A 10,849-nucleotide genomic window follows, 5' to 3' on the forward strand; every position below is an offset into this window, starting at 1 on the left:
TTGGAGCATCTCGTTTTGCTCAGCAAAGCGTGGCGGGGACAGGAGCCGCGATGAGGGGACGCACGCAGCTCCCCGTGGGTGACGCAGGGTTCGCTGCCCCCGGATCCCCGCAGGGCGGCACAGCGGGACGCGCCAACAACACCGCGTGTCTGCAGGACGCGGGGCGGCTCCCGGGAGAGCAGAACGGCCACGGCATCACCCGGCGCCGGGCACGGGGCTGAGCCGGCACGGATTGCATCAGCCGGGAACGGACGGCGGCACGCGGGGCTCCGAAACACCGCCGCGGGGCTGCGCAGAGCCCGGCCCGGCCGTCCCCAACCCCGCGGGCTGCCCCCCACCGCCCCTCCGGCTTTAGGACCCCCCTCCAACCCCGGGTCTCGGCTCAGCCCCAATAGGAGCGCGGCTCCCCGGGGGGGGCGGTCCCACGTACACCTCCGCCAGGCGCCGTCCGCCCGCACCAGCGCGTCCACCAGCGCCGGGTCTTTGAAGCGTTTCCGTTGCATCTCCCGCACGGCCGCGGGATCCCCGCCTTTGTCGGCACGGAACAGGTCCAGGTCCAGCACCATGGCGGCGGCTCCGGAGCGCGGTGACAGCGGCGGTTCCCGTGCCCGTGTCCGTTCCGCACTGCGCCTGCGCAGCGCCGCAGGGCGGGGCCTCCGCTGAGCAGCCGAGGGGGGGCGATGTACGGGTAGAGCGCCGACAGCGCGCCGACAGCGCCCCCTGGTGGAGACGAGGCGGCGCTGCGTTGGGTCTGAGAGCCCCCGCGTGCGGCTGCCGGCGGGGCTCTGCGCGACCCCACGGGAGTAAAGGAGCCTTGTGGCATCCCTGTGGCGCACATGCGGCAAGCCAAGGACACCATCTGTCACCCAATAGAATCCTCCCGGTAACCTCCAGCATCCCCCACAACATCCCTACAGCAGTGTGGCCCCCCCATGGGGCTGTCATCACCTCTTATGGCATCTCTGTGGTCCCCTCATAGCATCACCAGCATCCCATGGCACCACGTGGTACCTCAGGGTAACCCACAGCATCTGCAGGCTCCCTTATGGCAGCTCCATAGCATGGCCACGGCACAACGTGGCGCCCCAGTGTAATTCATGGCATTCTCTTGGTCCTCTATGACACCCCCACGGTGCTCAGTAGCACCCAAGGGTGCCCCTATGACATCCCATAGTGCCATATGGCAATCCAAGGACGTCCTGCAACACTCCATAGCGTCCTCATGATGCTCCCTGGCATCCCCGTGGCACCCTATAGCATCTTCACAGTCCCCTATGGCATCCTCATGGTGTCCCGTGAAGTCACCACGGCATCCCATAGAACCATTACAGCACCCCATAGCAGTCTCACCATCCCATATGGCATCCCCAGAGCCTAGGGTGTTTCTTGGTGCCATATGGCAACCTGAGAACATCCTACAGCATCTCCATAGCTACTTCACGGCACCATATGGTGGCTCCATAGCATTTGCAGAGTCCCCTGTGGTTTCCCCATTGAACCCCAGCTTTCCCCTGTCCATTGCTGGGTGCCACACACCCCCCCAGCACAGAACCACCACACCAGGCTCAGAAACATCACCTTTATTGCACAGCCAGGGCATGGGGGGCCGCCTGGTGCTGCCTAGAAAACGCTGAGATCGCTGTAAAAGGGGGGGGATGGAGCCAGGGGGGGGGGGACACGGGGCACTGCTGTGGGGACAGCCGCAGGGGGACCCACTGTGGGGCAGCATCACCTCAATGGGTGCATCCTGGCAGGGGGAAAGGCAGCCTGGGGGGGGAGTGGGGCTGGCATGGGGCTGTGGCACAGCTGGGATGGCATGGGGTGACGCGGCGTGGGGGGACAGTGACACGGTGTGACGTGGCCACCAGGCGTTCCCTGCCGTGCCCCAAGCGGAGCACGAGGGGCCCAGCAGCTTGCACATGTGTGCACACTCCTGCAACCCCCCCATGCACACTTCTGCCCCACACCTGTGCCCCCAGCACGTCACATAGGGCTGCCCCCCCCCCCCCCCCCCTCACGTCCCCGTGCCGGGCTGGGGGTGCTCCTGACCCCCACGTCTGTATTTGGCATTTTTGGCTTTTCCCAAGGGTGGGGGGAGACAAAAGTGCCCCGGGGCTCTGTGGGTCCTTAAGGCCACGGGGTGGGGGGTGGGACGGCCCCCTCACAGCTCCAGGTCGGTGCCACCAGACGATGGCTTCAGGGGGACGGAGTCAAAGCCGTCTGGGGTGCGCTGCAGGGAATGGGGACACTGAGGGATGAGGACACAAACAGGGGACACCCCTCCCTGTGGGACACCTCCTCCACGGGGCATCCATCCCCATAGGACATTGGTTATCCCCTCTGTAGGATACCTCAACCCCATGGGACCCTGCATCCTATGGGACGTCTGCAGCTCCACGCATCATCCTCATCCCCTAGGACCCTCAACCCTGTGGGACACCTCCAGCCCCTGCAACGTCCCCATGGGAACCCCCACATCTCACGGGGGACACCCCAATCTCACAGGGCACCCCAACCCTTGGGACTCCTCTGTGCCTTGGGTCAACCCCGTGGGACTCCTCCATCTCCATCCCTCGGACGATCTCCTGGGACACCCCCCATCCCTTGGGTCAATCTCATCCCCTTGGGTCAACATCACCCCCACGGGACACCTCCATCCCTTGGGTCAACCCCGTGACACACTTCCACCCATTGGGACAATCCCATCCATCGGGACGGCCCTGCAGAACGCCTCCATCCCTATAGGACCCCCCTGCTCCCGTTCCCACTCCCACCTTGGTGGCCAGGCAGCGGATCTTGCCCAGCAGGGACTTCTTGCTGGTGAAGATGAGCTCGTCCTCACCGTCCTCTCCCTCCATGATGGCACAGCTATCCGGTGCCGGCAGCTCGCTCTCCTTGGCCGCCGCGTTCAGCACCAGCCGTGAGTACTTGTACTCCAACCTGCAAACAACCCCCATAACCGCAACCTCCGCACAGGAACGACGGGCTGGGCTGGGGGGGGGGGGAAGCAGGGGACGTGCCCCACACTCACTTTCGGTTCTTCTTCCAGAAGTAGGCGGCTAGAGCAGCCAGCAGCACGGCCACGCACGTCCCCACCGAGACGCCCACCTTCAGCCAGAACTCAGCGCTGCGGCACGGGCGGACCCGGGGGGGGGGCAGGCGCTGCCCCCCGTGGCACAGCCGCGGCTCCCGCCACACGTACGTGGTCCTCTGTGTGCGCCACCGGGGGGGGCGGGGGGGGGGGGAGGTCAGGGCGGTGACATCGCGTCCCCGCTGTCCCCGTCGTCCCCGCGCGCCCCCTACCTGCACGCCGCCCTGGCACGCGCCCACGATGGCACGGAAATGGTTGGCGGAGCAGCGCGGGCAGCCCTCGGCCGTCGCCCACAGGAGGTGGAAAGCGCAGCCATCGCAGGTGCCTTCGGGGCATTTGCTGTGGGGGGACACGCGGGTAGAGGGGTGGCTGTCCCCAAAGTGGGGTCCACAAATGTGCCGCCGCCCTCCCCGAGGCGTTACGTTTAGGGACGCGGTGGCGGCCGTCCCCGAAGTGCCCGGATTCGCCACCGTCCCCTCCACGGGTGGCACTACAGCGGGGCACGGAACACAGGGACCCGGTGGCGGCCGTCCCCAAAGCGGGGTCCTCGGGGACGGCACGCTCCCTGCGCTCGTGCACGGGGACGCCTGGAGGCAGGGGACGCCCCGGAGCCGTGAGGGCGCCGCCGTTCCCCCGCGGCGGGACCCACCTGGGCACAGCCAGGCCGCCGGTGCCCGGCCGCAGCGGGTCGCAGCGCAGGCGGATGGTGGTGGCCCGGCCCCCGGCGCAGGACTGCGTCACCTCGCTGGACCTGCGGCGGCCAAAGGGAGTTCAGCGCATCCCCGGGGTCCCCGCTCCGCCCCGCGTCCCACCCCAACCTCCGCCCACCTGAAGAAGAAAACGATGTCGGGCAGCTCGGGGCCGGCGGGGGGGAACAGCTCGGGGGGCGCGGCGACGCCGTCCAGCGCGGAGCTCACGGTGACGCCTGCGGTGGCGCTCAGGTGACGCGGGGGGACTCGGCACCCGCGGAGCGCCGGGACTCGGAGGGGTTTGGGGCTCACCCAGCAGGCGGTCCGCCAGGCTGACGGGCTGCGAGGACACGGCGGCGCGGTGGCCGACGACGTCGGACGGCACCACGATGGCCTGGCACACGTGGGACGTCACCACCCGGCCGGAGCCGCCCTCGTCGGGGAGCCGCGCGTCCGTCACGTTGTCCGTGCACGAGGCGGCCTTCCTGCCCTGCCGGCGGCACCGCGTCGGGGGGTGCGCAGCACTGCGCGTGTGTGAGTGTGAGCGCTGCCGAGTGTGAGGGTGAGGGTGAGGGTGAGAGTGAGTGCTGCTGCATCTGTGTGCAAGGTGCTGCCAGCCCTTTGTGCAAGGACACAACACACGCGTGTTTGCACGACTGCACATCAGGCTCTATGGGCGCACACTTGTTTGCACGCACGTTTCCACCACTCCGTGTGAGCGGACACAAGCGCTCGCCCAGCTGTGCACTCACACGTGGGTTTTACTGTGAGCTGTGTGCATGTCTGCGTGGCTGCATGCAAGATGTACATGTGGCCATGAATGCGTGGCCGTGGGTTTGCACAACCACGTGTGTTTGCATGACTACACGCTCTGTGCCCCCCCCCCCCCCCCCCCCCCCGGTTGCCGCAGAGGCTGATGTTGAAGTGATGGAAGTATTTGAGGCCTTTGGAGGTGAAGCTGGGGCCGCTGGTGAAGGCGGTGCTGGCAGACAGAGCTGAGAAGTCGTAGTGCAGCGTGCGGCCGGGCAGCGCCAGGGAGAAGGTGCAGTCACTGTAGCAGAGGGAGCGGATCTGCCCAGAGCGGGGGGCTGCTGTCACCCAACGGGGTCCCATCGTGCCACCCAGCCAGGGTGTCGTCACCCACAGGGACGTGCGGGGGGCTGCAGGGCGTCACCCATGTTGGACGCTCAGGGACAGCTGTCACCCATCAGGAAACGGTGCCACCCGTGTGGGATGTCAGAGGTTGGTGCCACCCCAGCGGGGACAGCCAGGTGCCGTGTCCCCACTCCGCTCCCCACAATGTCACCCATCAGGGATGCCCGACAGCCCCCCTTAACCCCAGGAACGTGGGGATGCTCACCTGGTTGCTGCGGGTGCCGGGGCCGCAGGGCTGGCAGGCGGGGGGGCCGTCAGGTGGGCGTCCCCGCAGGAAGGTGCCGGGGGGACAGGGCTGGCAGGAGCCGGTGCTGTGGTCCAGGGTGTGCCCGGGGGGGCAGGGGGCACAGGGCCCCCCAGCGCTGGCACAGCGGCGGCAGAAGGAAGCCACCCCCCCCAGCACGTTGGTGACGTTGACGGAGTAGAGCTTGGCCACATCACTGGTGTAACGCCGGCCCTGGAGAGGCGGTCAGCATCATCAGGTGCTGGGCAGGGGATGGAAGGGGAGGGAGGGGGGTGACGCTGCTGTCCCCATCCCTGTGCCCCCACTCACCGCCTCGCGGTACCGCGTGCGCTGGAAGGCCCACGTGAAGCTGGTGGTGGCGTTTTTCTCCACCACGTAAGTGTAGGACTGCTTCCCCCGGGGCCCCGTCCACGTCTCCACCGGCGTGTTGGTGCGTGAGTTGATGCCCTGTGAGGGACGGCAGGGGGAACATTCCTCGATGCCCCCCCTCCCCGGCCACCCCCCCATCACCACCACTCACCACCATGAAGTACAGCTCACAGCTGACGCTGCAGACCGTCTCAAAGACGAAGGTGATCCGCGCCACCTCCTTGCCGTCCCCATCCTCCAGCGCCGGCTGCGGGGGGCTGGGGACACGGGGACGGTGGGGACACGGCTGTGGGGGTGGCACCGCCTCCCTGGGGACGCGGCGGGCGCTCACCTGAAGCCGGGCACCAGCAGCGTCAGGATCATGAAGTCGTTGTCGGAGGCTCCCGCCGCTGTGTAGATGTAATCCCCGGCCACCTCCCAGCCTGCAGGGACACGGGGACAGCTCGGTGACATCCCCTGCGCCGCGGGGACGTGGAGGGGACGGCGTGGCGGTACCTGCCATCCCCTTGTACTCGAAGTTGACGCCGCTGAGCACGGTGGTCTCCATGTTTGGGGGCAGCACGTTCCACCACTTGTACTCCAGCCCCAGCACTGGCTCGGTGCCGGCCGGGCAGCGAACGCAGCCTGGGGACAAGCGGGGACGTCAGGGAAGGCACCCACAGGACCTCGGGGTGCCCACCTCCCAACGGGGTCCTCCTTACCAGAGCCATTGGAGTAGGAGCCGTAAGGACAGGGCTCACAGGAGCTGCTGTTGCTTTTGTAGAAGCCGGGGTTGCAGGGGGGGCAGCGGGTCTTCAGCCCCGAGGGGGGCAGCTGGGCAGCGCGGGGCAGCACTTCGCTGCAGATCTTCGGCTCTGCCCACTTGAACATCAGCTGCGTCTGCGCAGGGACACGGGGTGAGCAGCACCGGGATGGGACGCGGGGGCAGCGCAGTGGGTCAGGGCTGGAGGTGGGGGGTGGGGGGGTCCATACCTCCCCGTTGGCATCGCACGCCGTGTGTGTGTAGAAATAATCCTTATCTGTGCAGGGCGGACGCACCTTGCAGGATGCTGAGCCGGGCTCTGCGAGCGGTGGTGGCAGTGAGGTCTCCAGGTGGCACCCAGGGGTGTCCCCACGGCCCCAGTCGGAGCATCCCGGGCTGCAGGGTCGGGGTGTCCCCCCTTTTCTTCTCACCTGCATAGGCGGTGGGTTCGCAGGGCTGGCAGGCGGTGGCCCCTTTGCTGGAGAAGCTGTTGGCGGGGCACAGCTGGCAGGAGGAGGAGCCGGCGGCGGCGGCGAAGGTGCCGGGTTTGCAGGGGAAGCACTCGGAGGTGTAGGCGACCCCTGGCAGCGGGACGGCGCTCAGGGGTGGGGGGCTGTGGGGACCCCAACCCTGCGCCCACCCACCTACCTGTGATCCCGATGTTCCGCACCAGCACGGGCTTGGGGACCTTGGACCAGACGGAGAACGCTGTGGTCCTCCAATAGAGCACGTTGTTGCCACGGCTCAGCTCCACCTGCACGGCACAGGGGGGTCCCAGGGAGGGGTCAGCACCCACCGCTGTGCGCCACCACCCTCCCCTCTGCGCCCTCAGAGTGCAGCTCCTTGTGCTGGGGCGACAAATGGCCCGGAGGGGGATGAGGGAGGGCTGCGGTGGGGAACCCTTCTGTGGGAGCCTGTGGGATCCCCAAGGCGCTCCCAAGGACCCCCCCACCCCGTGGTGCCACCCCATCCCTGTGCTCACGCTGTGGAACTCCCAGCCCTTCTCCGTGGTGCGCATCCAACGCGACTCCTCCACCGTGGGCTGGCACTGGTCGTTCTGCACCTATGGGGACGGGGACAGCATCGGCACAGGGTCACCCCTCCGGCATCCCCGGGACCCCCACCCCGTGCTTACAAAGAACTCAAAGACGATGCTGCTGTCGGGGTAGATGTACTCAAAGGACACGGTGCCCGACTGCTTCAGGCTGACGGCGTACATCAGCGTGGCCGTGCACTCGTCCGTGTTGGAGGCGATGTAGTCCCCCAGCGGCACCCACGTGGACCTGAGGTGGGGGCACAGAGTGGCACGGGGGCACACGAGGGGACGGGGGCTCTGCCCTGAGGCATTTTAGGGTCTGAATCCCTCTGTAGTGGGACACAGTGAAAAGGACAGTTTGGACAGGTGGGAGAGTCCCAATGGTGGCACAGGGATGCAAGATGTGACACAGGGCGTGGGGACACCACGGGAACTTTGGGGACAGGTGGGTGGTGCTGTTGTTACACTTGCTGGGGAGGGAATGAGTTTAGGGCTGTGCAAAAGGGGCTGGAGAAACGTGGAGGCGTGGAGGACGCAGGGGACGTCCCAGCATGGGGACAACGGAGCATCCCGTGCCGGCACGATGCCGCCAAGCGGGGCGAGAGGCGGGTGGGCTCCTGCAGCACTGGGAGTGCAGCTGCATAATTAAAGGCAGCTGGAAGTAGGTTACATTTGCAAGCTGCACCGCCGCTGCAACGCGTGCTGCCGGCACGGCGGGGCCCGACGGCTGCCACCAGAGCTGATCAAAGGGCCGCGGCGCAAAACAAAGGCGCCGGCTCTGCTGCAGCACCGGCAAGAGCTACGGGTGGGAGATCCCTCTGCGATGGGCTGAGGGAGCTGCCGGGGGGACGCCCTTCTTCATCGAGGCTCCCAGGGACGGGCAGGGAAGGAGCAGGGGCGATTCTCCACGCACGGACGCGCTGTGACACCCCAGGGCCACTCACGTGGTGCAGTTCTCCACCGCGTCGCTGAAGCCGTCGTCCAGCTCCAGGTTGGCGGCGACGCTGGCGAAGCCGTGGGGCAGCTCGTCCCACTCGTCGAACCGCACTCCGGTGCCCAGGGAGTAGGTGCCCTCGGCACAGGGCTTGCACGCCTGCGCCTTCATGTCGAGGAACTCGCCCGCCTTGCAGGAGAAAGCTGCCCACGTGCAGGGGGGGCCGTCAGCGCTGCCCCCTCCCACCACCGGCTCTGCCACCTGGACCCCCCCCTTTCCTTCCCCCCCCGTCCTGTGCAGGGTGCTGCCGTGCTGCTGAGCACCGCGCTCGTTCAACACCTTTGACAGCATCGCGCTGCCCCCAGGGTTAGGAAAAGTCACCTTTACCCCATCGAAGCCCCCCCCTCAGCCACCCCCGCACCCCAACCTTACAGCACTCGGTGCCCTTGACGGGGTCCGGCAGCCCGGTGCAGAGTCCCGGTGTGTGGGGCACCGCCACCCTCCACCGCGCGCCCGCGCTGTCGCACGCTGTGTACTCGTAGTGGTACTCAGACTGCAAGAGAGAACGCGTGCAGGGCTGAGACCCCACGGGGCCGGGACCCCCAGGGAGCTCAGCTGCCACTGTGGTGATACGGGGGTTCTTTTGGCCACGGCGCCGAGCGTGCAGTGGAACACACTTAGGAATGAGGCTGATGGGGGCCGGGTTAGGGAGGGTGGCACCCCCCCATCCTGGTATCTACCCTACAGGGTGCTAAAACCCATGGTGAGCTATGAGGGCACAGGCAACAACCCCAGCAGACAGCACATCCCTTCTGTGGGCACCGCAGGGACAGAGTGCCGTTGTGGTGCTCCAGGCAAACCAGCAGAGACCCCGGCGATTGGGGCAGCCGGCCCCGTTGGCCGCGGCACGCGTTGCTCATTAAACACAGTGCCGGATGCGCCGTCCTGCTGGGAGCCACCCAGGCTGCGCCGTGCGATGGGACGGCGATGGGGACAGGTGGCACCTGCAGGGCGGGCGCGTGGGGCTGCAGAGCACAGCGCCGCCGATCGCAGCTCTCCGTGCTGCCATCTGTCCCCGCTCCGGGGCTCGCTCAAGGCCGGGCGGAGGCGATGCTGGGGACGGGAAGCACCCGAGGCTCTGTCCCCATGGCCACCGCGGCACCGCAGCCCCCCCCGGAGCACAGAGCTGTGGCTGATGCGGGTTCGCTCGAAAACAAAGCTTTGATGTTTGCCATCAGCTCCATGCGGTGGCGGTGCGGGTTGGGGGGGATCGCATGGAGACACCCCACCCCCCCCAGCCCCCTGCGTTGGGTGCAGTGCTGCAGGGGTGGGTCTTGGGGACGCGGGGGTCCCTGTGGAACAAAGAACAAATCCCCGGCACACAGCGTCACACCTGCTCCGCGCTCACCAGGGCGTGCAAGGCGGTGATTCCTCCTTCCCAAACTTGGAGGAGCCGCCGGCAGCTGGGAATCACCCACTGCGCGCCGCCTAAAGCCACCTCCATTGACCCCGGGGCGATGCGGACCTCGGGTGCGTCCCAGCAAGCAATAGGGATGGGGGCAGCGGACGAGGGACCTGGGAGCAGCCCCCTCACCCCCCAACCCCTCAACCCCGGCGCCAGCATCAGCGCAGCCCATTGTTTCCAGCTCTGGGCCGTGGAACGAAATAAATAAATAAATGAATTGGATCACGGAAAAAAAAAATAAATAATAAATAAAAATCTTAATGGCCCAGATGAAAAGCGGCCGCAGGGCGCGGGGGGAGGGGGGGGGCGGGGGAGACACACGGAGTGGGGAGCGCGTGGGGCAGGAGAACCCCCTGAGGGTGCCTGGGTTTGGGGGCAGGCAGGGGCCAATTCGGGCTGTGAGGGATGGAGTCGGGGAGCTCGGTGACCCCCCCGGGAGGGCGCCATGCCCGCCCCCCCCTCCCTTCAGCCCCCGGCTCTCTCGGGCAGGACGCTCCGTGCCGCCCCAGTGAGATAAGAGCCGCGCTGCGCCCTGTGCCAGGCTGGGGAAGGCTCGCGGCGAGGGGACGCGCGTCCCGCTGCCACCGACCGAACCCACGGCACCGGGCAGAGCTGGAGACCCCCTGGGTGGGCAGAGAGGAGGGGACGGGCGAACCCCGAGCCCCCCAGCAGCCATCCCCCAGCCCGGCGCTCTTCTCACGGTCCCCGCCGCTGTCACCGTTAACCGCTGTCCCGCCGGGGCTCGGGGTGGCGGACGCGGGGACGGAACACAGCGCAGCCCCCCACCGGGACCCCCAGCGGGGGCTGCTGACCCCGGACACGGCCCCACGGACTCGGCCGCGCGTGGGGCGCGGCGATAACCCCGCACCGCATCCCTCGGCGTGCGGCGTTCAGCTCCATCCCGACAGTACCGGCACCCCCGGCCCCCCTCCCCGCTCCCGGTAACCCCCCCGGTACCTCCTTGCAGACGTGCAGCCGCTCTCCGACACGGCACAGCCCTACGGCGGCGGCGGCGGCCACGCACAGAGCCAACAGCGCCCGCCGGGCCCCGGTACCGGCAGCAGCACCGGCCATGGCGCAGCGGCGGCGGCAGCGCTCGGCCCCGCGCGGGCACCGGCACCGGC

The 10,849-nt window shown here is 67.8% G+C and overlaps 2 protein-coding genes across 2 annotated transcripts in view; both read right to left on the bottom strand.

The window, feature by feature from the left end:
- SARS1 (seryl-tRNA synthetase 1) overlaps positions 1-610 on the bottom strand; it is a 4,898-nt gene extending 4,288 nt beyond the window's left edge. The window contains exon 1 of the mRNA XM_042815263.1: positions 431-610. Within this exon, the coding sequence (XP_042671197.1) occupies positions 431-566 (136 nt within the window). The 5' untranslated portion in view covers positions 567-610. The remainder of the gene's footprint in view (positions 1-430) is intronic.
- Positions 611-1,996: 1,386 nt separating this feature from the next.
- Positions 1,997-10,754, bottom strand: ELAPOR1 (endosome-lysosome associated apoptosis and autophagy regulator 1). The gene is made up of 22 exons (XM_042815264.1): positions 10,683-10,754; positions 8,693-8,813; positions 8,271-8,463; positions 7,426-7,573; positions 7,273-7,353; positions 6,939-7,044; positions 6,722-6,871; positions 6,521-6,609; positions 6,250-6,427; positions 6,044-6,172; positions 5,880-5,970; positions 5,700-5,805; positions 5,489-5,626; positions 5,141-5,392; positions 4,681-4,851; positions 4,093-4,273; positions 3,920-4,016; positions 3,741-3,842; positions 3,304-3,430; positions 3,032-3,210; positions 2,775-2,940; positions 1,997-2,230 (listed from the first exon to the last, which is right to left on the bottom strand). Exons 3-22 carry the CDS (start codon positions 8,429-8,431, stop codon positions 2,162-2,164), a joined length of 2,721 nt encoding a protein of 906 aa, XP_042671198.1. The 5' UTR covers positions 8,432-8,463; positions 8,693-8,813; positions 10,683-10,754; the 3' UTR covers positions 1,997-2,161.
- Between the last annotated feature and the right edge of the window lie 95 nt (positions 10,755-10,849).

This window comes from Centrocercus urophasianus, unplaced genomic scaffold (genome assembly GCF_019232065.1).
Source record: "Centrocercus urophasianus isolate 14NV4802_14NV808 unplaced genomic scaffold, USGS_Curo_1.0 seq_1457, whole genome shotgun sequence".
In the NCBI taxonomy this organism is placed as follows: domain Eukaryota; kingdom Metazoa; phylum Chordata; class Aves; order Galliformes; family Phasianidae; genus Centrocercus; species Centrocercus urophasianus.

Excerpts from the sequence above, each read along its gene's own strand:
- ELAPOR1 (XM_042815264.1), bottom strand. The coding sequence starts at position 8,431 with ATGAAGGCGCAGGCGTGCAAGCCCTGTGCCGAGGGCACCTACTCCCTG. Across the intron at positions 7,354-7,425 it reads GCATCGTCTTTGAGTTCTTT|GTGCAGAACGACCAGTGCCA; the intron begins GTAAGCACGGGG and ends CCGTCCCCATAG. Across the intron at positions 6,173-6,249 it reads CTCCTACTCCAATGGCTCTG|GCTGCGTTCGCTGCCCGGCC; the intron begins GTAAGGAGGACC and ends GCTTGTCCCCAG.